General features: G+C 39.4%; 2 protein-coding genes across 7 annotated transcripts in view; one reads left to right on the top strand and one right to left on the bottom strand.

Annotated features, from left to right (window-relative positions):
* Positions 1-21: 21 nt before the first annotated feature.
* On the bottom strand, positions 22-12,136 carry LOC118426627 (dynein regulatory complex protein 1-like). Its single transcript, XM_035836134.1, has 13 exons — positions 11,912-12,136; positions 9,467-9,979; positions 8,748-8,905; positions 8,189-8,321; positions 7,576-7,713; positions 6,930-7,052; positions 6,362-6,447; positions 5,341-5,485; positions 4,300-4,446; positions 2,605-2,781; positions 1,861-2,096; positions 1,373-1,509; positions 22-962 (listed from the first exon to the last, which is right to left on the bottom strand). The coding sequence occupies exons 1-13, from the start codon at positions 12,029-12,031 to the stop codon at positions 766-768; spliced, it is 2,310 nt and encodes a 769-aa protein (XP_035692027.1). The 5' UTR covers positions 12,032-12,136; the 3' UTR covers positions 22-765.
* Position 12,137: 1 nt separating this feature from the next.
* The window catches only part of LOC118426624 (GATOR complex protein DEPDC5-like), a 42,127-nt gene continuing 27,419 nt past the window's right edge, over positions 12,138-26,845 (top strand). For 4 of the 6 annotated variants that reach the window (XM_035836129.1, XM_035836131.1, XM_035836130.1 and 1 more), the window contains exons 1-16: positions 12,138-12,316; positions 13,485-13,572; positions 14,075-14,124; positions 14,272-14,354; positions 15,247-15,330; positions 16,246-16,269; positions 17,996-18,045; positions 19,503-19,572; positions 19,921-19,999; positions 20,590-20,648; positions 20,798-20,867; positions 21,086-21,158; positions 21,885-21,988; positions 24,795-24,869; positions 25,820-26,016; positions 26,536-26,603. In XM_035836129.1, the coding sequence (XP_035692022.1) occupies positions 12,268-12,316; positions 13,485-13,572; positions 14,075-14,124; positions 14,272-14,354; positions 15,247-15,330; positions 16,246-16,269; positions 17,996-18,045; positions 19,503-19,572; positions 19,921-19,999; positions 20,590-20,648; positions 20,798-20,867; positions 21,086-21,158; positions 21,885-21,988; positions 24,795-24,869; positions 25,820-26,016; positions 26,536-26,603 (1,223 nt within the window). In that variant the 5' untranslated portion in view covers positions 12,138-12,267. The remainder of the gene's footprint in view (positions 12,317-13,484; positions 13,573-14,074; positions 14,125-14,271; positions 14,355-15,246; positions 15,331-16,245; positions 16,270-17,995; positions 18,046-19,502; positions 19,573-19,920; positions 20,000-20,589; positions 20,649-20,797; positions 20,868-21,085; positions 21,159-21,884; positions 21,989-24,794; positions 24,870-25,819; positions 26,017-26,535; positions 26,604-26,845) is intronic. The other 2 variants (XM_035836132.1, XM_035836128.1) reach the window with 2 other exon arrangements.

The raw sequence follows: 26,845 nt of genomic DNA, 5'->3' as shown, positions 1-26,845 counted from the left end.
AACAGAAAATGCATGAAATGGTAATTTGCAATATAGTTTTATTTTTACAATGTGATAAATGCATATACAGTAGTGCACAGTTCATTCACAATATAAAACTCTTGTTATAAACATCTTTGTTTGTATCACCCAATATCTACAAAAATAGACCAATCACAAACTGCTAAAAATGCAGTTCTGGTGAAGTACAATGTACATACATGTGATAAAAATCTTGAGGTGGAAGAACAACGATAAACAAACTATCAACACCTGAACCACTTCTAAACTTTGCAGAGCTTGTATGCTGAATTCACAACAAAAAATATGCAGATTAAACTTAGCTTTACAATTCTTTTCTGGTGGCACCATATATTGTGATATATATATCGAAAATTAAGTGAATATTTATTTTCCTTTGAAATCCAACATAAAGTGTGATTCTAATAGCTGTTGCAGAAACTTGCATCATTCTACAATGGGCCGATCCCAACTATCCATCACATTTAGCAGTTCAACCAATGATAGCAGAGCAATTACCAGTTTGACCAATGAGAGAGTGGCTGCATGTCCATAAAGTATTTTGCATTCTTTTGTTTTATTTTGAGATTGGCAGGACTATGGGATCTGTCTGTTGATGCAGAGAGATGCAGAAACATACATGTAAGATGCTTCCTCCATCTGAGAAAAGTGACAGACTTGTTTTTTTGGTTGTAGTATGCTAACCCTGTTATCTACTCGTAAATCAGACAGGTTTTAAAACTCCTTTCCCCTAAAACTAGTGGTCTAAGCTGTCTGTTGCTGGTTCTCGCTGAACTCCAGCTGTAAGACCTTGGTTGGTGGGATCTCCAGCTCTCCGTTGACCTTGGAGTTGACGTACTGATGCAGCAGCATCCTCAGCTCTGCGTTCTGCTGCCTCAGCGCATCTGTGTCTGTGATCAGTTTGGCCCGCTCGTCCAGAGTGCGACTGTATTTATCAAAACCTGGGGGAAAAAGAGACCTAAGTTATCAGTCTGCAGGGAGCCTCTTTTGCTTAAAAAAGAAGAGCAGTCAGTCACACAGAGATTATGCGGGAGTTCAACCAAGTGGGTGAGTGTGATTGTGAGCAAGTGAGTTATTGTGAGAGAGGTGTGTGAGTAAAAGTGAGCGAGTGACAGCATAAAGATAGCAAATTGAACAGGTTATCATAGGTTATGAATAGGGCATTTATTTCAATGGGGCTCTAGACTTCATTCTTTTTTAAAGTTCTTTCATTGAAGCATCATGATATTGGAGTGCAGAAGATAACAAAAAAATCAAACAAATAAAGAAAACTGTCAACTCTAGGTCCTCAATCTAGTCTTTAAATCAAATATAAAGCAAACCCACTAAAAGGTAGTGAATAAAATGTCACCTTCTAGTAGAGCACTCCAGAGGCGCTCTTTCTTCTCCGGGATGATCCCTCCCATGGCCCTCCAGTAACCCTCGTCCTGGCTGTCGTCACGCTCCTCCCCGAGCACAAACTTCATGGAGCTCGCACGGCGTTCCTTTCTGCAAAAAAACATCATGACACATCAGAGGTGAAGGCAGTTTCTACAACAGTCATAATAAACGTCAGGATAGTTGTTCATTTCCATTTATGTATAATGTTAGTAGAAATGTGCATCAAAAATCCGAAATATTTTTGAAAGCAAAACATTTTTTTTCTGCTCTTTGAGTTTCAAAGAAACATACGGTTATCTGAAGGCTTATTCCACAAATTAAAGGAACTTAATGTACCATTTTATTGCACTTAAACATGCCTAGGATAGTGGTCTTTATGGTATCTTGAAGAGCTAAACAACACTGCACTTTTAAGGGAAAATCAAGTTTGTAAAGAGATGCCATGAGCCGACTGCTTACTTCTGCTGTTGTCTATGTTCATTGACAAATGTTCTCAGCGCCTTGAAGATATCGTTTGGATGAATCAACTCTGGGACCTCCGACTTTGTCGTCTTCACTGATTCTTTCTCCTCCATCATAAACTGAAGCTCTTCTTCCTCGCTGCCGATAAACGATCCCTCCTCACCTTCCTCCCCCGCCTCAGAAGTGGGCTGGTCCGTACGTTCCGTGGGAGCAGGGGTGGGGCCAGCACTCTCCTACAACACAGGAAAGAGTTTAGTCCGTTGTGGTTTCTCAACAAAACAGATCTATTAAAACTCAATAAAAAAGAATTTTCACTCTGTATGCTTACATGATGACAAACTATTTTGAAAGCTTTATCCAGATTCATTTTATGGGACTTTTTAAAAAATACTGGAATAGTTGAAGAAGAGGTCTCTTTTGTAAGCTCCAACAAATATCATTATTATATACTGTGAGCTTTTAAGAAGCCTGATATTACAAAGTGCACAGTATTTCTGGAACGGTTAGAAACTTAAAGTAAATCTCTGGACTGCTGAACAATGTCTGGTCAAAAAATGCAGAGAAAGCTTTATTGGTTCCCTGGTAAATCAATTGTAAAAACTATCAGTTCTCCACTGTTTAGCGGGAAAGTCTTTGCATGCAGGATGCACAAGTACAGCGAAGGTGGTTGACAGTAACAGAATATTTCACAGAATCTTTGAAAACATAATTATATCAGAAGTTTAGTACGGAGATACTTACTGCATCTTGGGGTACCGGTGCTGCTTTAGGCTTGACAAAGTACTGAGCCAGGAGGTGGACATCGTCTTCCGTCTCGATCGCCAGCGCCCCAAAGATGGCGTCCAGTTTCATGAGTGAGCGCTCATCCCTCTCCAACGGTGCCAGCAGCTTGTTGAGTTTGGATTCCACCAAGAAACCCTGTGATAGGAAAAATATGAGTCAGAGAACGTAAGTCACACCCTGGTAAGGTATATCAACTTATACATGGTATGGTTGGGCAGGATTTGGTACAACCTGGCCAGTGTCATGCAGTTACAAGAAGTAAAAATGGATGTGTTAATATAATAATATTTGTTATATCATTTACACAATTTATATCAGCCTGGCAGACAAAGTTACTTGTTTTGATGATGATTCATCTTCTTTTCATACCTTGCATTATCTTTTGCGACAGAGTAGTTGTAGGTATGATGTCCTAAAACTATTGCTCACATGACATCGTATAACTGATAAAAATTGGTGTCCTTTGCAAAATATTACTATTTTATCAATAAGTCTAGTAGGCATTGTTGATCTTGAAAAAGTCAATTTCCCTTTGGATTTGGATGCAATTTATTGATTTTCTTGCAATCAACATCCTTGACTATCCTTAGGCATGGGTTACATTCCATTAGCAAAAATTGTCACATCTAACTAGGTATTTGGAACATTAAAGAGGTACCAGAATGTACTTTGAGCTACATTAACGAGTGGTGTTCGTGTGATGTCGTCCAGTCCTTTAACTCAACAACATCACAAGTGACCACTTGACCCAACACACATGCTGGACAATGAGGCAGAACTACTAGAAGTGTCTATGCTAAGTGTTAAAACAAGTGGGGCGCTATGAAATCCGAGTTGGGCACCAAACATTTTCTACTTCATATTTTAGTTCATACCTGCTAAAAGTACCACTTTGAACTTAGCAAGTTGCACTTTTGATGAAAAGAGTTTTTTGGTCCACTGGTCAGGAAACGTTTTTGAGTTTGGTCAACAGTACAAAATTGTGTTCCATTGACTGGCATGGTGTGTTCTAGAGTGTCAATTGACCATCTGTTATTATTACATAGTACTGTTTCAAGACTGATTCAATGTTTAGTTATTTAGTTATCAATAGTATAATTACAATTTTAGATAGTTTGCTGCTTTATCTGTATCCATTATCCATCAATACACACATCTTAAGAATTTCTATAGGAAACACTCCCTTTGGATGTACCGGTATATCCCAACTGCAACTACATCAATTTTTAAGAGTATCACATGCAATGCGTTGAGATCTTGCATATCATACATTCTCTTTATAGGCAATGTAATTGCCAAGGAGTGGCAAGATGGCTGCAATGTCTATTTATCAGCAAAATCTGGGTACTGCACATGCCTTTAAGTTTGCAGTCTTTAAAATTTTGTGATAAGGAGAAAATGGAGTGTTTGCAGTGGTTTTAAGGCTATAGTAGTGCTATAATCACATACTGTACAGTTTTAAAGTTCTTGGTAAACCGGTCACTTCAAAAGCTGCAATGTATATAAAACCACAGTGAAATTTTCATGAATTACTGTATCAAGATGTGACAATTTTTAAAGTAAAACAACAGCTTGGTGACAACTACAAGAATCTCACATTTCTTATAATTATTTCTCATGGTAAATGAAACAACATATGATACATAAACTGACCGATTCGTCACACAGAAGCTCCAGAATCTGTTTGATGGTTCCAGGCGTGAGTTTGGCCATGACGGTGGTCTCCTGTGGTTCAGCCTGCTCCTTGTCTGATGCCAGACTCCCCTGACTCCCCGCCATCGACATGGTTTCTCCCTCCTCCTGAGGGAACAATAAAACATTGTATGTCATACCTGGGCTTAGTCATAATATAATGTTTAATACAGGGGTTCTGGACTGGCCTGTATTTTAAAGGCTTCTTCTTGTATCTCACAGACTTCTATTGTGCAATCCAACCCTTGGTAGGGCTGATACCTTGGGTGATAAAGAATACATTGTATTGTATTCTCTTTGTACTTTCTTAACACACAAAACATGCTAAATAGGATATTCCAGAACACACAGTGAACATGTATCAAAATAAACTAGTTTCTGAGGCAGTCAATTTTTTGGGGGGTTCTACAATGAACATATAATTTCAGTCATCAGTTCTAGAACATAGAAACAAATGCTGTTCCTCAATTGAACACTGTAGAAAATTAGAAAGGTATTCACAAAGAAGTAGTCAATATTCACATTGTAACATCCTTCAGGCCATCCATTCATTAAACAATCTTTTCTGAATTCATGCGAAGCACACATTGCGGGTGGGTTGTTTGTGGACAGTATAACTCAAGAAGCTGGGAATGGATGTTTTATAATATTTGGCATTTGGATAGGTTAGGTGTCAGTAAAACAAAGCAAAAGTTTAATTATTGCCTCCCAGCAGCTTTCAGTAGTACTGTAACAAAGTTACAGGTACAGATAACGCTGGTTCACCTTTATCGGCGGGATAACCTATATCCGTTGCATTCAAAGTTTTCGTATCTAGGGATATCAAGTCGATGGACTGTCGTTTCAAATTGCGAGGTATTCGAAATATTGCAATTTGAACCACAGTCTGTCAACTTGAAATCCCTAAATAATTTATTTTCAAATACAACGGATATAGGCGACCCTGCGAATAAAGGTGAACCAGCGTTACCCTTATTATTACAGGGAGTGAAATAGACAAACCTGAATTTCTTCCTCCTCGTCAATCACTGCCCCGCCCGGCCCCACCCCCTGGTCGGACATGACCTTCTGCACGACCTCCATGGCAGACAGTTTGGCCCCCTGCATTTGCCTGGGTACGATGGGACCTTCATTCTCCATGAACCAACTGGAGGGAAGCAGAAGAAATATCAAGAATTGATGAACAAACTCTAGATGGTCACTGAATAGAGACGGGTGGCGACATAGGTTATCTGGCATTTACGACCCTCTACTGTCACGTTCCAGAACAGTAGACGGGTCCATTCCGTGAACAAGGCTGACAGAGTCAGCTGAAAATTTGGGGTAAGCCCCAACTTATTTTATTGGTTAGTTAAAGTTTAGTCTATCCATAATGTCATTTACCAACACAAATGAATTTTCATTCCAATAATACTTGATGTCTGTCCTTGGTGCTGAAATCATAAAACAACATTTTCACCTTGATCAAATAACTCTGAATATACCAGAGTTCAAAGTACTGAATGGGTCAATATGCACTCTTGTGCACCCAAAGTCAAGGATGTTCATATATTCTTGATGATGGGTACTTTGGGGCACAGAGATATTTGTTTATTGTGTCAAGTACATACATCATACATGGTATACAGGATATTCTTAACATATCACCATTAGAAAAAAAAGTCAGCTGTTGTTGTGTTCCTTGACTTATTTAGAATTTGTTGCTATCCTAATATAATCCTCCCATCTCTAACATTAGAGATCTCTCGAACACCTTGTTTTTCAAAGTGGTGGATACATGGTAATGCAGGCTATGATTTTTTAGATTCATGTTATGTAAGAGAGTCAGTATGGTTTGTGATTGGCTTTTGCTGACATTATCATTTTTTCTTATGTTGTGTGACCATTTTGTTTCATTGCAACTTTTTCAGTTACTTGCACCAGTGCACCTAGTCCCATAAATGAACTTTGAGTTCTGTCCTTGGTGCTGACATAGTACAATAACATTTTGCCCTGACAAAATACAAGGACTATATATACTTACAGGTCAGGTTGATAGAAGGGTAGGCCCAGCTGTTGTTCATGAATGATGCGGTCAGCCTCCAGAACCCTGTGTACCAGGTCCTTAGCCTAAAGATCAATTAAACAAGTTGTTCTGGTTAGAAAAACATATCATACGTCATAATGTAATGTTACAACAAGTTGGTATTGTGGAACTGCCACAATGGCTCTTTGTGATTAAAATAGATTCTAGAACAGAAGTTAGATTTCAAATGTATAACAAGACAAAATTGATACCTGGATGGATGTTTTAGAATATAACGTTATATTTGAATAGAATATTATCTCTAAATTCCAGAAAGGAATAGTATCAATATTCTCTTCACTTGCCAAAATCTTGCCATAATCTATGTAAAAGTGCCCAATTGCAATCATATTACCTGTTCATACTTCATAAGATATGATTATGAACCCATTACTAACCGGCCTTGGAGTACATAGTGTCATTTTGAGATCTAACAAGGTATGGGCAACTTCAGAGAATGATCATTGGATGAAGAAAAACAGCTCAGTTGTGATATTGTATCTGAACAAATGAAAGCTGTCTTTACCTCTGCCTCATTCATCATCCAGATCTCGCGGAACTTGCGTGAATCCGTGCTCTGAAAGTGTTTGAATTTCTTCTGCAGTTCCTGATACTGCTCGGTGATGCGCTTGTAGTCATCTGTTAGGCCCTGAAAGAGTTTGCAAGTTGACACTGGTGTTAATTAAAGAGTCAAACCAGTATACTGTGGCTTCGTTCAGTTTTGCAGTGGTTTTGTACGAGAGAAAAAAAGAAGTTTTGTGCACGGTGTTTAAAGTTTGCTGTTAAAACAATTCTGTAGTGCAGAAGCTATGCAAGGATCAAGACATATCCACTGGATCAAAAAACCGCAGATCTGAATGTGAAACCACTGTGAAAACTTCACAAGTTACAGTAATCTTAAACACTGTTCATCATGATATTTCAGTGTATGAGGGAAGCAGAAGCTCATTTTAAAGGGAAAAATGACACATTATCATACCAAAAAAATTAAATGATATTTTCAACTTTGGCTAAACAAATGAACATGGCTCCAACTTTACAGTGTTGCCAAAAATTTTATTAAAAAATTACGCCAGTTCCTGTACAGATCGATATGTCGAGAAATCAGTCTACAATGAATGAGTGTGGAACAAAATGGGATGTCTTTCAAACTTAAGGTGTAGACAACCTACCTGATTTTCCTCTTTGTACTGCTTCTCCTGTTTAGCTAGTTTGACCTTTAGGTTGTTCAAGACGTCTTGAAGACGTGTGATCTTCCTTTTCTGCTGAGACTTGGTGATGGTGTTTTCTTCATCTCGCTTCTTCAAAACCTTTGATGAAGGAAAGAAGAGAGATCATTTAGTTTACTAGTATTTGACATCAAAGGTAGTAGTTGTTGTAATGCAAGTTCACCTTTATCCTGGGGGGGTACCTACATTGTATATCTGTTGTTTTTCATAACAGGGTATTTGGGGATATCAAGTTGATTGATAGTGAGTGTGAGTGTCATGGAGGATGGTGATGAATTTCAGTATTTTCAAGTATTGCTGTCTAAAACCAACATCCGTCAGCTTCATATCCCTCCCTAAATATTATGTTTTTTAAAGACAATGGATATTGTCCTGTGGATAAAGGTACCAGGGTAACCTATAGCATTAAAAAGTGATTCCTTGCAATTTTGGCCTTAAGCTAGCTTGGGATTCCATATTGAGACCAGCTTTGATCAAAATATGAAATGCATGATTATCAATGATATTTCTGTGCTAATTTGCATGATAATCCACAAAGTGAAACAGCTGTATGCACCTGGAAGTTGTACTCCAGTTTCTCCTGGTTCAACTGGTATGTGGCACGCATCTGCTGCAGCTGCTGCTCAAGAATCTGAACATCTGTCTCCAGCTTGATCTTCACCATGTTGTATTCCTCTGCATCCTGCACCCTGCAAACAATACAGTAAAAACTCTTTAGTTTGATAATGATACAGCAGTAAGTAAAGCTTATCCTTACATGCAGAATTGTTACTGTTTACAATGGACCAGGAGCTGCATAGTTCAACTTTTATCTTCCTTGTCCCTAGTAGACTTAACCTTCAATACCTCTTTGTTGTTCTCTGATTTTTGATAAAAAAACAACAGGCTAACTTTTGATTGAACAAGACTTTTTATTGAATCATTGGTCTTGCTCACGTTGCACTTTTGACACAGTCTTAAAACATGTCACCTCTGTGATTGGTCAAAAATTTGTTAAGTCTGCACTGCCCATCATCATGTTACCTTTACAAAAATCTATGGGACTTTATGGTAAGACACGAGGTGGTGACTTGGAAATACCACAGTGACTATGCTTTTAGTAACTGTAGGTGTACCTGAGATGTTGAAGCTGTTGTTCATACTCCTCAACTCTCTTCTCCCTCAGCTTGAGATACTCCACCTCCTTCTCTGTCCGCGTCTGCATCGTCTGATTCCACTTCTTACGGTTTCCTTCAAGGAGTTCTCCCCGCTCCGCTTCAAATGCCTTATCAATCTGTGGGCACATTAAGGTAAATGTCAGGTTCTGAAAAATAACTCCACCCCTGTGGTGCTACCAAAAATGGAAAAAACAGCAGACTTGAAGTCAAATTCTTAATGACTCCACCCTTGTGGTGCTGCCAAAAATAGAAAAAAACAGCATGCTTGTAGTTCAATATGTGCAAGTGTACGAAAATGCACTGTCAATGATAAAGGCACCTGGATATGGAACGGTTGTCAAATTCTTAATAATGATTCCACCCCAGTGGTGCTGCCAAAAATGGAAAAAACAGCATGCTTGAAGTCAAATTCTTAATGACTCCACCCTTGTGGTGCTGCCAAAAATTGAGGAAAAAAACAGCATGTTTGTACATGATAAAGGCATGGTAAAACCATGGGGTCTATAAAATGTAGACAACAACTGTTTACAAGTTAGGGTCCCTCATCTTTGACATATTACCCACAGTGCATTTTATTTTGGTGGCACATGGACAAGTGGTCAACCATGAACCATCTCCTTATTATGATAGTTTAAGACTTTCAGTAAGAAGTGGCTGACTTTACAATGTACACGTACCTGTGTAAGTTCCTCTCTGTAAGACTTGGTTAGGTTCTTGATCTGTTCTTCCATTCTCTCTATCATGAGATCCACGTCCTCTGCCTGCTTCTTCAGATCCTTCACGTACTGGTCGTCTTTCGTCTTCAGCTCCTGCTGGAGGTCGTTCACCAGTTTGTTTTTCTCGTCAATCATCTGATCGCACGCGGCTCGCTGCTGCATTAACAGTTCATGTAAGTCCTGCGGGATCTGGTAGCGCCTTGCAGAGTCCCACTTTTTGGTCACGTCCTCGAATTTCTCGGCGCTGGCTTTCGCTTCCGCCTCCAATCTCTCCGTCCGCTGCCTCCGTAACTCCTCCTCCTCCAGTCGCCGCTGGGATTCGCGGGAATCGCCGGCAACCTCGACGTTTGTGACGAGCTCGGTGCCGTCGGTCTTCAGCTTGGTGAGCCTCTGTCTGCTCTCCTCGATCTGTTTCCTGCTCTTACTCAGCTCTTCCTTCACATCCTTCTTGGCGTCGGGGTCCACTCCCATTTCCTGTGGACACAAATGGCTGTTAATTACCTTTGCCAGAATGGCTAAGGTTATGTTTTAGGCTTGTGAGTCTGTCTGTCTGTGTGTGTGTGTGTTAACAGCATAACTCAAGAAGCCTTGGATGGATCCCGGTGATATGTGGTAGGTGGATAGGGGTCGGGAAAACGAAGGTCAAGTGTGATAATGGGCCCCCTAGCGGCTTGCTACGGTACTGCAGCAGAACCTCAATTTTTGATATCTCGTGTTCTGGACATGCTGTGGTTATGATTTTTGAGTGGTAGATAGCCCTTGGGGCAGAGAGTAAGTACTATAAGTTTGGACCCCCTAGCGGCTTGTTTGGAACTGCAGTCGCCAATTTCCTTTCAAGCTTTGGACGAGAATAACTCGAGAACGTGTTGATGGATCGTCACGATTTTTGGTATGTAGATAGCCCAAGTAACAATGTACATTATGGAATACTAATTATGCAAATCAGCAACTAATTTGCATAATCAATGAGGAAAGTTTATAAATCCGCTGCATTTCATGATAGGACTTTCAAACTTGTCACATATATAGATGAGAAAGAGAGAAAAATCAATCCATATTAAGTATGCAAATGAAGACCTCATTTGCATAATTAATGAGAAAATATAAACTTGTTGACGGATCATCATGATTTTTGGTAATACTATGTAGATAGCCAAAGGGAAGACTTACATGATGGAATTCAAATTATGCAAGTCGACAGCTAATTTGCATAATTAATGAGGAAAGTTTGTAAATCCACTGCATTCCTTTATAGGACTTTCAAACTTGTCACATTTGTAGCTGAGAAAGAAAGAAATATTTATACATATTAATTATGCAGATGATGATGTCATTTGCATAATTAATGACAAAATATGAACATGTTGACGGATCATCATGATTTTTGGTATGTACATATCCTAAGTAAAAACTTACACAATGAGATACTAATTATATAAATTAACAATTTGCATAATTAATGCGGAAAGTTGATAAATCCACTGCATTCCGTGATAGGACTTTCAAACTTGACACATATGGAACTGAGAAACATGGCAGAGACTAAGAGGTGTATGTTTGGGTCCGGTAACATCTTTTCTTGAACTGCAGGAGCCGGTTTAGTTTCCTACTTTGAAAGAGAATAAGTCAAGAAGGGATGAAAGGATCATCATGATTTTTGGTATGCTGATAGCTTAAGTGATGCTTGATACAATTTAATATCATTATGTAAATAGGGATCTAATTTGTATAAGCAATGGTGAAATGTTATGAACCAACTCCGGGCATATAAAATAAAATGTAATGAGTAACACATTTATGTCTACAGACATCATTCTACATGACAAACCTGGTTTATTTGGCAAAGGTATGTGTTCGTGGAACTCTAGTTTATTATCAGAGAACTTGTTGGATATAAGCAAAGTGTTTGATAGTAGGAGGGAATTACGAAATGTGCGGACTGCTGGCACTTGAAAAAATGGTCACAGCCTTTGTTATTTGTTAGTGGTGGTGTAGATGATATATTTCTTGATATCGTATTCCGTTGTCAGCTTGTACAAGAATGCCTCTTGGGTTTTGTAAAGATCCCAGCACAAGTTTACTCCTGTGTCCAAAGTTACTTATTTTTGTCAAGACAAGGAGGTTCTTTTTAACCTCCTTGGTCTGGAAATGATTTATGATCAAGAGTATGAACAGCAACGGGATACAGGATATATAAAACAATGTTGACAGGTTTGATTTGAGTTGTTATCAAAGGAGCTTTTATCAGGAGTACACAGATGATATCTATGCAACAAGTGGCCTTAGATGTGCAATTTGCTAGTTGTGTGTCGAATGTGCCTACATTATACCAGGGCACATGTTTATTCATAACTTTGATGATGGAGGTTAGTGATTTCTGAGATATAATTTATACGTTACACTGACCTGTCGTTTCCTGGCCTCCACCCGCCGCGCTATCCGCAGCCGACGTGCTTCCACACGCTCCTGAGGATCTGCGGAGTCCGTGGAAGGCCCCGTTTCCTCCTCGTCTCCATTTGTGCTCATTTTGAACCTTTAAATGCCGCGAAAATTGGGAGAAAACACGCACAACCGTTCAGTCACTCCCTCCGCGGCGATCTATTTGTGTTGCTATGCAACGGGGGTCACAACAGGTCATCTCGGAAAATCCCATAACGTCTCGCGAGGTTTGATGCATCATGGGTATTTTCCAAGATGGCGCTGTCTCAAGTGAAAAATTGTAAATATTTTCAATTTTTACCGTGATTGCAATAAATAGGAGGATGGCTGCGAAAGTTTTCAAGCTGTACATCCATCAGGAGACGTTCAGCGGTAAGTTGGTCCAGAAATGTTAAATCCATGTCTAATTTTAAGAGATAGGTGCAGGTTTTCAGATGTCATGTTCGCGCAAAATTATATGGGTCTCCGTTGATATTCGCAGCTCGTTGTGAAAGTGAAATGAAAGGGTCCTGTTTTGGAATGATTCACCAATTTAAACACATTATATAGACCAGGCACACAGGAAAAATCGGTTTCAGATTTTGTAGACGTAATACTACCATTTGAATGATAGATATTGGACTCACCATGAATTATGATGAAGCCAGAAGTACAGTCAAACCTGCCCGAGCGACCACCTCTTCCCAGCGACCACCTGGCCATTTCGACCGCTTTTTCTCGGTCCCGATTTATTTTCCCATTGACGTAAGCATTAAGCGACCTTTTCTCAACGACAACCTGGCCAACGCGACCGCGACCGGCCCAAATTGGGACCCGTAACGACCACAAAATTGAGGTTTTCATCGATTTTTGATGATAATTAGCGCGATTTTGTACCGAAATCGGCCAGTTTGCGTCGGATTTTGAGGTTAAATTTACAGTTTACAGTGTGCGTGTTGTATTTGACATTAAAGACCTCGCTTCTTTGCGTGCGTGCAGGTGTGCTTGATATTTGCCATTAAACACAACGGCAACCATTTATACTTTGCATCGGGCATGTTTTGAGTCGATACTCTTCTCGGCGACCACCTGTCCAATTCGACCGCTTTTTTTCCGGTCCCCCGGGTGGTCGTCTTGGGCAGGTTTGACTGTATCAAAATTACAACGAAAGGGGTGGGGCATTTAGTGAAGATTAAGGTTCCATACATTAAGGGCATTTGAAGGTTGGTCTATAGATACTGCGTCAGCAAGTGCATCTATGTGATGTCCTTGTCTCTGTGTGTGCTTGTGTGTTACTGTGTGTGTGTGTGTGTGTGTGTGTGTGTGTGTGTGTGTGTGTGTGTGTGTGTGCATGTGTGTATGTGTGTATGTAAACGCACATGTATGTGTGTGTGTGTCCGTGTGTGCATGTGCTAGTGTGTGTGTCTGTGTGTGCATGTGTGTGTGATTGTGTGTGTGTGTGTGTGTTTGTGTGTGTAAAATATCACACGACACTCCATCAACTTCTTACCAATAGAATGTATGCATGATAGGGATTACACCTGTTGTTTCTGTACTCTAGAGAATGACTTGGTCATCAACTCCAAAGACTTCCCCAGTGCTAAAGTGGGGGATGTGGTGGAGATCTACCAGCCAGAAGAACCTAACAGGTACACAGGTCTTGCAGTTTCCTTCATCTTTACCTTGAATCTTTACCTTGAACCACAGCCAATCAATACCCTTGCGGGTAATAAGGCTGTCCTAGTTGTGGCGGTAATCGCATCAGTATACGTGAAGTGGTACTCGAATAGGTCTGGATGCAGTCCCCATTGCTGCCCCAGTCTTGTCTTAAACTCTTCTTTCACTGTCTTACTGTTGACTGTGCTCGGTAAGAGCTTATTCCATGCAGGGGTGCCTCGTGTGGGAAAGAAGTGTGCCCTTGGGCCTGTAGCTTTTTGAATTCATTATTGAATATTCTCTGTATCATTCAGCACAGAACTTAATATGATGTCATATTATGTTTTATTATATACTTATTTGCAAATGATGCGGCTATTGACAAGAAGAACAGCAAAAAGAATTGTGCAAGAAAGTACTGGAAAATACAGCAGTTCTAGTCATTAGTGCAAGAACAAGTCTTATCAACTTTAATTTCTGTGGTTGCCTTTACAGACGTCTGCTGCTACAAGTTAAGGCTCTGAAAGGAGATTCTCAACAGAAAGGTCAGTTAATGATGTTTTTTTCACCCCACAGTTAAAAGATCTAAACTTGAACTTTAGATAAAACTGTTAGAAACACCAAATTGACACGAAGTATACTTCTTTATTTTTTTCTGTACTGTGTGGACAAAAATATCATCTTTTCTTTAGGTATAAGTGTGGACAAGACTGTTGCCAATGTGTTCCAGCTAAGACCGTTCATCGATGTGTGTGTCAACTTTGTCAGCTCACAGGTAGGAATCTCCTTGCCTGGAGTGGCTGGACTTAGGCCTACATCTGTAGGAAAAAAATGTTGTGTTTCCTGTTTCCCTACCTAGTAGTGCCTATGCTAGAAAAACCTGCTGACGCTAGACTATTTCTTTGGTAGGCAGTGGAGTCACATAGCTTCCAGATAGAATTTTTATTCAGCCTGCAGTAGAAACAATATTAATGCTTGTCCTATCTAATGAAGGATAAATGTATCTGCTATACACAACATTCAAGTTTGACATTGAAAGACGCTTTGTGTTCTCATGCATTTTAGTTTACTTTGTTCAACTGTATTCCAATATGTCACACTAGAGTTTTGGCCAGCCTAAAAAATTAATAACAAGAGAGAGAAAAAAGATAATCCCTACCTACCGACCCTAATTTTTTCAGGACTTAAAATAGGAAAAACAACATTTTTTTCCTAGCCTTATTACAATGTCACATTGTGCTTCATGTATATGCCATTCTCAGACCATTTAGAATAATTGAATGTGACCACTAAGTTTGGAATACACCAATTTTACCAGGGCTCGAAATACCACCTGCATATGCAGGTTTGTGCAGGTAAAATTGGAGCTGTGCAGGTTATTCTGGTGTCTACCTGCACCTAACCTGCACTGGTCCATGTACTGGGTTTTATAAATGTTTTATGATGTAGGTGTATATGGATTGTTATTAGCTTAATTGACTGTTACCACCTATAATAACAATTTTAATATGATCCATACTTCCTAAATTCAGAGTGGTGCAGGTAAAATTTGTCAGGTGCAGGTAATTTTCAATGTTACCTGCACCAGTGCAGGTATGCAGAAAAAAGTATTTCGAGCCCTGTTTACAGAGAAGGAAACTCTGACTTAAAGGTTGAATGTTTTATAGGACGTTGCCCTTGACCTTGTGGAGTTGACCTTTAAGGACCAGTACATCAGCAGAAGTGACATGTGGAGGCTGAAGAAGAGCCTGGTAGGTTCTACTTTTCTTCCTTATTACCATTTCCTTTGGTTGCTTCTATTTTGATTTTTCTTCTTTTTCTGTTTGGTTCATGTTGACTCTTCTTCCAGTTTTCTGTCCTTTTACATTTTTCCACTTAACATTTTTTATTTCTTTTGGTTGTTTTAATTTGATTTTCCTTGTTTGCCAAGATTCTTTCAATATTTCCATTGTTTTACTCCTTTCCTACCTTCTTTCTTTTATCCTTTCTTTATTCTACATGTAACAGTGCAATATGTATTTGTATATGTATTTGTATTCAATGATGGTCAAGTATTTAGAAATTCACAGTTGCTTAACGATGTTAATCACTTGCCTGATCACCATATTTTAACTTGTCCTAGGTGATCAGGCCAATGAACTTTTTCAACACTGCTATTTGCTGTCCAAATGCCATCATTGCACACTTGTCAATTCATTTTGTTCTACTTTGTATACTTCAATCCATGATTTCAACACATTGGAGTATAATAACTGTGGTTTACGTTTGTTGCCACATGTTTGAGGCTCTGGTACATTTGTATGTTTAAAACCTTTTTTCATACCTTCTTCTCCCATTATCTTTGAAAGCCTCTATTATGTACAATGTAACATTAATTTACAAAAAGATTTTTGGACTTTGAGAAGTTGGTGAGAAGTTTTCATTCTCTAGAAAAGCTTTTTTTTGGCAAAGCCTCAGGGTGGAAGCCAATAAAACCTCATTAGTTAGATAACTGTTACCATTCAGAAAATTGGAATGGTAAGTGGGTTTAAAACATTTTAGTAAGCACCTCATTTGAAATCAGAACATATTTTGATACAAATCTGTGGTATGAATTTGAATTGTTTGACAATAGATGTTAGATGGATTACATTTTGATATTGATGAGATTACGTTTTTATTCCTAGGTCAATGAGCCGAAGTCAACAGAGGCATGTTCCCCTCTTCCCTTTTCCCTGTGGTTTGACACATCTAGAGCCGGGATGGTCTCAGAAGTTCTTCTTATGACACTCAGCGTACTGAATTTGTTCAGTGAACCTCTCAAAGGGTTCCTTCAATTCTTACATTGAAAATTCTAATGAGAAAGGCTTTCAATACATGATATTGCTTATTGGAAATGAACAGCAAGTACTGTATATAATATCAAGAACTCTGAGATCCTCCCCAAGTTAGCCCCTAGGGATGTAGTCATCATGTATGCCTGTTCACATGTTAAAGTTGCACTGTTATGTAATTCTGTGTACAGTTGTTTGTGGTGACATGGCTGAATATCTGCTATAGCACTGCTTTTTCGAGTTCCAGGTTCACATGGTTCAAAGAAAATTTAATTAAGATAGGGAAAAAAACTGAAGAAAATCTAAAACTTAAAAGTACACCTGACAAAGGTCCAAAAGTCACCCTGTAGAAGTCAACACTTTTTTACACAAGAGTTTGAAATATTTAGAATTTCTCGTATTCATTGATTATGCAAATAAGGTTTTGATTGACATAACATGTTTCCATTATCACTTCCTGTCACTCCACAGTGCATATGAATAGTAATATTTGGAAATATACAAGTGCCAAAATGCAAACAGATCTAGACCAAAAACATTACCTCCCCATGAATTAGTAGCCTCTTCCTTTGACCCCATGACCTGGAATGTCTGTCATGTCTAATAAATGAGTAGTTTTACCACCGTATGTCTTAGCTTGTAAAGATTGAATTTCCTTTGAACCCAGACACAAGTTTTCTATATGCAGAATGATTTTTGTTTGTTCACATTGCAGTGCTCGAAATACCCACTTGCCCACTTGAAAATGCAACCACCGTTTGCTTGGCGCAACCTAATTTTAAAGTTTAAACCCAGGTTGCATACTGCGCAACCTTAAGTTTTGCAGTTGGAACACTGCTTTTCCCCCACCTATGTGCATATTAAGCTTTTGTATTTATTTTTTTTTCATAACATAAGACATATTACATAGTTACATATAACTGGAAGAAAAGATAATGGATAGGTAGCTGATATAAAGAAAGTAACAATTTGAAAGTGGAGCAACCTGAAATGTCGACGGCGCAACTTGGCTTTTGACTCAGGATGCCACTTGAAAAACCTGGCTGAAAAAAGTATTTCGGGCACTGCATTGGTTGTAATAACACTGTCGTGTTTTGTTTCGTTTCAAGGAAGCTTCGTAAAAAGAGGACGCAACATGGTTTTTAGAATGTTTGAGTGTAGTTTGCCTAATATAATCTTTGTCAACTTTCAGACAATTTTGATTCACAGCTGTTCACTTTTGTTTGGGCACAAATACTGTAAATGCATTTAAGTTTGCGGGGATTTAATTTTGCTGTAGCAGGTAAAAGGACTTTTCACGGTGGATTAAAGTTCACGGTAACACCATAGATTGCAGTCTAATACAATAATAGAAAAATGTGGTTTTACGTTTGCGGTGAAGTAGTCACCGCGAAAACCGCGAACATTAATCCACCGCGAACATTTCTGCATTTACAGTACATGCACGATTTCTATACCATGTCATCATGTAACAGTCCCCAACAGCCAAATGCTTTGTTTTTATGGTATATCTCAATCTATTTTCACCTTGACAGCTGTCAATCACTTGTCTGAAGCTAGATAGGTCTTTGTCTCACCTGTAGCTTCTTGTGTTCACATACAGGTGAGCACATGTGCATATATCACCAAGAAGGTGGAGTTTGCAGGTATCAGGTAAGGATGTTTTTTGTATATTACTCTTTCTTTACATTACAGACAGGAATGCCTGTTTTGTTAGAGTAACATGCTAATTTGATTGCCTTTATTTAAATCATGACACTAGTACTGTCAACGGTCAGCGTAGTTGATCATGATCACCAGTAGTGGTGCGTACCGGTTCGCCGAACCGGACTTGGACTTGCTATAACTTTCGGTTCAAGTCCGGTTAAAACCGTAACGTCAAAAACCGGTTTTCTGGAAAACCGGAAATCTCTTTCTTGTTGTATACTAGTAACATCTAAAAACAACGCTAGATGCCTATGTAACTTTTTAATCGCAGCCAACAGGCCAGAAAATAACGTATTTCTGCATATTGTCCTACCGCCATAAGCCAAGCACATGGTCGCGCCGCGGCAACTTTCTTTCAAATCCGGCAACGCGGCAAAAATGACAGGTTGACTTTAGCAATATTACCCATGAAAATAAAGCATGTGGATTTGTTTATCTCCTGGTATGGGTTTTAAGTCCCATATCTTCTAAAAATGAAGAAAATTTCCAAGATAAACAAGCTAAAACAAATCTCCGGCGCGGCGACTGTAAATGACATTTGCCGCTTGCCGGGATACTTCACTGAAAGCATGGGTGAGTAGCTTGTTAAAAAGAAACACCGGCACGTTCTATTTTAGAAAAAGTTTTAAGTTCATGAACTTATGTTATACCTCCTGCATTTATCTTTGTAACGAATGAATTTAAAATTAATTTTACGGTTGAATGTAGAAGATAAAAACACCGCACGCATCATTTCTACCCGCATTACAGTAGGCTATCCCATTGACCCCTATGACCTCGCAAGCGCCATTTTGAAATTTCGGCCGTCAAAAAAACAAGCGGAAAATGTCGAATTTTGCCGTGATTTCCCGATAGTTTTTATTAAAAATCGATGTTTCTACACCTTTGAAAATGATGCAGTCGTCTTTGGCAATATTTTGATAGCATGCGGCCCAGCGGCGGGCACCGGATACGCAAATGGGTCGCCGCAGTAGAGCAAGTTTATGCTTGTGTCTAACGTTAAATTAATTTTGGGAAACTTTAGCGACCGTAAAAAAACCGGACTTATAAGTCCGAACCTGAACCGGAATCTTTGGACTTGAGTCCGGACCTGAACCGGAATGTGAGCTTCGGTACGCACCACTAATCACCAGAATGTTGGTGAATTGAAAAATTGCCAGTGACACATGTTTTCACCTCATGAAAATATATCTCATCACATTGGACTGCATGGGCCCCCGTAAAAAATTGTGTGATGATTGAGAAAACAATGGGCATATTGCTACCAAAAAGAGTTGCCTCGTCAGGCAATCATTTTCCCTATGGTAGGATGGGGGCATTATAAACAGGGAGGCAGTCCATTGCTGTACCTACATGATGATAGTCTCATGATTGGTCAGATCTTCTTTTCTTGCACCTTTCAGAGCCCAGATTGGTGAATGTTGGATGAGAAGTGAAAAGGTTGGGAGTGGGGTCATCACAGAAGACACAAAGGTATGTCTGAAATTTAACTTAATATACATGTATACTCCATTCTTAGAATGTATTAATGATGAAATTCTCTTTGAAATATTCAGGCATATTTTGCATATTAGATACATTTGTGCAGTAACTGTACTGGTTTCATAGAATGTTGAACACTATGTCTTTGGGTTTACATGAACATACACATTTTTCATGGTTTGATTTTGTTAAATAACAATAATACATGCATGAAGGTTTCTTATTGTGTAAATGCCACTGAAAGACATACCAAACTTTTGATTAGAGTCAAACTTTTTCTACACCTTGTAGTGTAATGATAAAAGACTACCTATAAAGCTAGAATTTGTTCCCTTGCAGATAGTGTTCCGGTCGTCGACCTCCATGGTTTATCTGTTCATCCAGTTGAGCAGGGAAATGTGGGAGTTTGACATCCATGGTAAGGGCTGAAGGGTAAAAGTTTAGTCGTACAGTCATGTGGTGGGATCATATCTGGCTATATGATAATTTTCATGTTGCATTCTATTGAAACCGTGCTTACATAATAGTACAATGCAAGATGAGCAGGATATGGTGTTGAATGTATTCTGATTCAAAATGAGAACCATTTGTATTTCATCATAAATATTACCTTTCTGTCTGGCTATTTATTTTCTAATTTTTAGAGTATACAATCACATACAAAATGTATGTAGACTCTTTAGTTGCAATAACTGGTTTCCAACTGAGACCGTAACAACATCATAGCAAATCAGGATATACAGTAAAAGGAAATAGTTGAATACAAACATAACATTAACAGTAATATGCATTGTACATGTACATTCACTACAATATAACATAAAATTACCCAATAAAGTAACCCAAATCATCAAACATAGCAGTAATAAGTTACACAGTAGCATGTCAAAATCATACATTTTGTAAAACAAGACGATGGCTGTACCAAATTATAGGACAATAAGTGCTCTGAACAATTGAAATGCTGTCATCCTTCTGATTTTTTGTACCATCTCCTTTCCCACAAAGGTGACCTGTACTGGGAGAAGGCCTGTATGTTCCTCAAGGAACTCTTTACCAGATGGAAGGTAAGGAATAGACCTTACTTACCAAAGTAAGACCTTACTTACCTTTGTTTAGTTTTTCTGGATAAGAAACTTTATCCAGTACAGATCTAAACAACATTTGTTTATCTGCTGTAAGAGTACTATTTTAAAATCTTTTCTTACGACTGCAGGAAAACAACAGTAATCATGAGGTCACCATTGTTGTCTTCTCAAGAACATTTTATGATGCAGATTCTGTAGGTAAGTTCATTGTTAAACAGTGGAAGCCATATATCTTGTTTATGTATGTACATCTAATAGACTTGAATGCCCAATTGCACGTATTCAGATTTGAAACAGTTATCTTTTCGCCAGCTATACACCATTTTTTTAAATTTCATATCTGATGGTATTTACAGTATGAAAGTATAAGAAAATATTTCTTGACTCTAAGAAGAAACCTTACGCACATTCCTCAGATGAGTTCCCACAATCCATGAGGAAATGTCTTCAAGTTGACTACAAGGGGAGAATATGTGAAGACTTCTACAGGTAACTATAGGATTTCATTGCAGTCATGAACAAATGAGCATAGCAGCCAGGCTGTTACATTTTAAGCACTCCTAACAATATGCCAAATTGGCATTGTGTTTTTGTAATGGTTAGGGTGTTTTGCTGACATGCCACCAATGTTGTGCCCTTGGGAAAGGCACTTTCCTATCTCAACTTGTGAAAAATTTGAATCCGGCTGCATGTCACCAATCTTGGGAAAGGCACTTTACACGGCTTTCCTCACTCTACTCATTTGAACCCACCACATGTGCGATGGTGCGGTGTGAGTGGTTCAAAACCTACAGTCCCTCGTCCGCACCTAGGGCAATTACTGTTGTATTGAGGTCACTTGAGTCAGAATCTTATCATTTCAAGGTGTCATCAAGAATTTCCCACAAAGTAGAATTGTTACACCAAAGTCTATCTAATGTAATGTGTTAATTACTTTGAATAAGAAAACATCAGTCAAAACATCTTTCAAGCAATCAATGTTGCAAGCTACATTAGATGCTGTATGTAAACGTGCGTGTGCTTGCTATTTGCCGTTAAACACAATGGAAACTATGCATCGGGCATTTTGTGAGTCAATACTCTTCTAACCGACCACCTGACCAAATCGACCGCTTTTGCCCGGTCCCCCGGCTGGTCGTCTTGGGCAGGTTTGACTATATCATTATCTCTTCAGTGGGTGTCTTTTTGATTTGAGTTTTGTACCTGGAACTACAGGGTTGTGGCTCAGGCAGAGAGAATGGAGGACTGGAGCCCCATGTTAGTCTCCCTCAAACGTCACTTCATTCAGTACCCTGACAAGACCAGATACTGTAAGGATGGTGAGTAAAGCTTTGGAGTATTGGGGTTAAATTATCAGTGTTTCTAGTGTATCAACTTTCCAGCATTCAATGTAAAACAGAATGTACTGTAATGCAGAAACTTTTGCAGTGGTTTAATGTTCGCGGTTTTCACGTTGGCTGCTTCACCGCGAATTTAAAACCACTGCGAACATTTTTCCATGACAGTAAGAGACTACGGTGTATGATGCTACCGCGAACTTAAAACCACGGCAAAAGTCCCTTTTCCCGCTACCGCGAAATTAAAACCCTGCAAACTTAAATGCATTTGCAATATTTCCTTACGGTTCCGGGTCGGAGTTCAAATCTGACCGGAGTTGGCGGAAGGGTGGTGTAATAGGCCGGAAGTGCGCTGTTGTCTCCCTAACTTTTGCTCCCTATGGCTTGGTGATCGTTATAGCTGAGCATAGATTTGTCGTATTTTCTGAAAAGCCCGTGGGTTGTATTGTTTTTGTGCGAGGAGTAGTTGGTCGGCCAGCGAAACCATTTTTGTATTAGTCCGCTGCAACGGTGATGCGGTTTTTTCGCCTGATGACCCAAATAGCGGCGTTTTTCATGCGATTTCGAAGAAATGACGTCATCGGAGATTGCAAAAAAGTTATCACATGGAATTTTTTTATTTTCATTTTACACAAACATGAAGAATTTAGCTTCTCTACCACGTAGGCCGTTATCCTGGGAAAATTCGTTTTTTCCAAGCAGCTTCGATCAAAAAAGTGTTAAAAAATGATAGTTTTCGGGTCCAAAATTAAAATTTTACTACATATTCTAACCAAAATAAAGAGGCAACATACGGTACCAATAGGTTTGTCGGAAAGAGACAGTAAACGGCTTTCCGCCATATTGATTAAGTTTCGCGTCCTACGTTTACTAGCGGAACTGTAGCCCTTCGGCCTGAGGCTGCCCGCCAACCTCCGAAATCGTAAAAGAAACTCCGGTCCGATACCTTAATAGGGCGGCGCTTGTACCATATATGACGTCATAGATGACGTAATTTCGACGCATTTTAAAGTTTCCATCAGATGTCGTTATATTGTGTAAAAACAAACACCGTTTTTCATTTTTCTAGTTAAAAAGTCAGCATATTTATGTACAGGCCCTAGGCGCCCCCCTCCCCCTTTTTCACCCCCCCCCCCTTAGAACTACCATAACGGGCAACTTTAATCGATTCTGGCGGGCAGAATTTTCCAAAATCATATCTTTCTCTATGTCATTTGATTGGAGCCGACCTCTGTCGTTCACCTATCGCATATGTTCGCGATGCCGTGCATTAGTATGACTTAAATGGGCATTAAAGCTAAAATCTTGGTGCTTTAAGCCCTAACTTAAGGAGAAACTGGGTTTACTGACTTTCGGTTCATAGCTCCTTAACGCGGCGATCTTTTTTTCTTTCGGTGGTATGTAGTAATAGCCTATTAAAAGCACTACACATCTTTGACGCGCTTATTCCAACTGCCCGCTTCTAGCGCCGACAATAAGATCCAGTTTGTGCTTTGCACTGTGTAAGAATGCATTCTTGCACACATTTGGGGCGCATTGTGCTTCTTAAGGGGCCGTTCACGGCGAAGTAGTTAAGAGTTTGGTGTCGGACGCGTTTGATTCTGAAAGTGTGAGATCTGGTCTACTGCTCCATGTCAAAATCTGGCACATTCTTCATTTCACTTACAAGCGACGAACTTAAAACGCGACCCCCTGCTGTTTTCCTTGAGCAACCTCTGACGTCACTCCGTGACGTCAGCGATGCCAACTTTTAAAGACGGTTTTCTACCGATGTGTAGCACCGAAACGACGGAGAGTGCACATACTTTCCCGGACAAGTTTATGGGCAGACTTTGCACCCCATTTTATTCGTTTTCAGAAAAGCGATGTCAGAAAAAAGCATGTTTTTTAATGTTTCTGTATTATAACGTAGGTTCAACATGCATCTAGGCTTGATAGCCTCAAAATACAGTGTTTTTGACTTGACTTTAAACCGCTCCTGTGGGAAAAGTAACCATCGGAGACAAACCAAATTTGGATATATGGTAGATATGAACTTTTTAAGTAATAAAAATACATATTGAGAAAAAATGTCCCTCTTAAGGTTCCGGGTCGGAGTTCAAATCTGACCGGAGTTGGCGGAAGGGTGGTGTAATAGGCCGGAAGTGCGCTGTTGTCTCCCTAACTTTTGCTCCCTATGGCTTGGTGATCGTTATAGCTGAGCATAGATTTGTCGTATTTTCTGAAAAGCCCGTGGGTTGTATTGTTTTTGTGCGAGGAGTAGTTGGTCGGCCAGCGAAACCATTTTTGTATTAGTCCGCTGCAACGGTGATGCGGTTTTTTCGCCTGATGACCCAAATAGCGGCGTTTTTCATGCGATTTCGAAGAAATGACGTCATCGGAGATTGCAAAAAAGTTATCACATGGAATTTTTTTATTTTCATTTTACACAAACATGAAGAATTTAGCTTCTCTACCACGTAGGCCGTTATCCTGGGAAAATTCGTTTTTTCCAAGCAGCTTCGATCAAAAAAGTGTTAAAAAATGATAGTTTTCGGGTCCAAAATTAAAATTTTACTACATATTCTAACCAAAATAAAGAGGCAACATACGGTACCAATAGGTTTGTCGGAAAGAGACAGTAAACGGCTTTCCGCCATATTGATTAAGTTTCGCGTCCTACGTTTACTAGCGGAACTGTAGCCCTTCGGCCTGAGGCTGCCCGCCAACCTCCGAAATCGTAAAAGAAACTCCGGTCCGATACCTTACATTTGACATTTGACGGGTATTGTACATGTATCCTTTACAGAGGGCTGTCCAGTCGGCCACAACTCTACTGCAGCCCAGGGAAACTTCCTAGAGGCCATAAACATGTCTTTAAATGGTATGTACAATGTACATGTTCTATCTAATACTGCAGATAATTTTGCTATACAGACAGCTTCTTGCCAGCCCTATATTAAGGGTTATACCTTGGGGAGTCTTTGCTCAACTGGGCTGTTTCCACTTTTTCTGGGCATGGCTTGTAAGCAACCAATCAGATAGTCAGTTTTACCCAAAGAAACATTTAGCTAAGGCCATTTTCTGATTGGCTGACAGCTGGTTAGAGGCCACTACCACAAAAGTGGAAACCTTAGTTCAGTATAGCAGACCCTCCATGTGGTATATTGTACGTGTTGTTTGTGTAAGCCACGGCAAAGGGTATTCATGGGAGATTGAATCATACCTGATATGGATAAAACTACATTATAGTCCAGCATTACCAGTTGATATTGGAAATGTAGCTAAGGCCACAGCAAGTAAATTTTATGGATGACATCTTATGCAGGGTACAAAAATAATGAGACATGATGGATAAAAAAAAGACAAGATGGCTAAATTTTCAAAATAGACACCATAATCATCGTAACACGATTTGAAGTGACAAAATGTGGCATAACAACTAACAAGGCATTCATTCCTGTCTTAAAAAAGTGAACCAATTATAGTAAAAGTGATACTAGTGTGGTACTTGTCAAGCTGGCAACTACAGTCATCACTTCCATATTGGTGGCACTTTTACAACCATCCATCATGTTTCACTTCTGCAACTATAGTCATGGCTACCTCCCTAGTGTCACTTCTACAAGTATTATTATTATTAGGCTACAACACAACATGTTAGCCTATTTTGGTCTATCTGACCATCCCCGAAGAGGAAAAAAAATCTTAAAATTTTTTTTTTCTGAAATCAGGCAAAAATTAATGCATGTGCTGATGTCATCCATAAAATTTACTTGCTGTGGCCTAATTAATGTTTTTTAAACACCATTCATGTTTTCTCTCTCACCACAGTGTTTGAGAAACACTTCATCGCCAGGAATTTTGACCGTACGGGACAGATCACGGTACTCATAACTCCGGGCGCGGGCGTCTTTGAGGTGGATCGGGAACTGACCAACATCACCAAGCAACGGATGATTGACAACGGCATCGGCAGCGACCTGGTGTGCCTTGCAGAGCAGCCCCTACATGCAGTACCTCTATTTAAGGTTAGGGGGACCCGGTGCTTTACATATAGCATCTAATGTCACTTGCAACATTGATTGCTTGAAAGATGTTTGTAATCTAATGTAACAGTATAAACAATCTATTTGATATCATATAGCATTATCTCGTTTTTGCAAGAAGTTGTAAATGAATTGGCCTACGTAAGCAGATAAGTCGGACAATCCATTATAAAATGAAATTCATTTTCTATGTCATGGCATGTGGGACAAAGTCTCTCATTGGCTGGTATGTTGTAGTGTCGGCCCTTTTCAATTTGTAAGGTGTGCGCACTAATCCTTAGTTTCGTTAGGTCATTTCTAAACAATTTGTTTTGAACAAATTTTTGAACAGAAACATATTTTTCGAAACAGAATTCTTTTTTGATTTTACAATAAGAACTGAGTTAGATTTTTACTTCAGCAGAACAGAGTGTTTAATAGATAGCTCTTGTGCTTGGAAAAATCAAAGTGGAATAAGTTTGGGCTGCCTTTTTTTCTAAATTTTCTTATGTCTTATCACAGTTCCACAACAAGTCAGCTGAGAACTACCTCGGAGATGACTACAACATCCCACACTGGATAAACCACAGGTGAGTGCTGCACACCCCCAGGAGAGTCAGAACAGTGGAATCACCCAGAGATATCATTTGTGTCAAACAAAGGTCTGGAATTCTTGGCACCCCTGTAGGTGTGACATCATTAGGTTATCTGTTGGACCCCAACAGACAAATCTGAAACATCCTCACACTCAGGGTTGACATCGCGGCAAAGCCTAACGATATCACCCCTGACAATTCAGCCAGGGTATTTGGGTATTTGGGGCGTGGCTTCT

Source organism: Branchiostoma floridae, chromosome 11, assembly GCF_000003815.2.
Source record: "Branchiostoma floridae strain S238N-H82 chromosome 11, Bfl_VNyyK, whole genome shotgun sequence".
NCBI classification, from domain to species: Eukaryota; Metazoa; Chordata; class Leptocardii; order Amphioxiformes; family Branchiostomatidae; genus Branchiostoma; species Branchiostoma floridae.
This window is presented reverse-complemented; position numbering and strand designations above follow the sequence as displayed.

Bases quoted from the DNA above. Each gene is read 5' to 3' on its own strand.
- LOC118426627 (XM_035836134.1), bottom strand. From the start codon at position 12,031: ATGAGCACAAATGGAGACGAGGAGGAAACGGGGCCTTCCACGGACTCC. The intron at 8,322-8,747 runs GTACACCTACAG...TATTGTTTGCAG, and splicing joins CAACAGCTTCAACATCTCAG to GGTGCAGGATGCAGAGGAAT. The intron at 2,097-2,604 runs GTAAGTATCTCC...CCTGTGTTGTAG, and splicing joins CACCGGTACCCCAAGATGCA to GAGAGTGCTGGCCCCACCCC.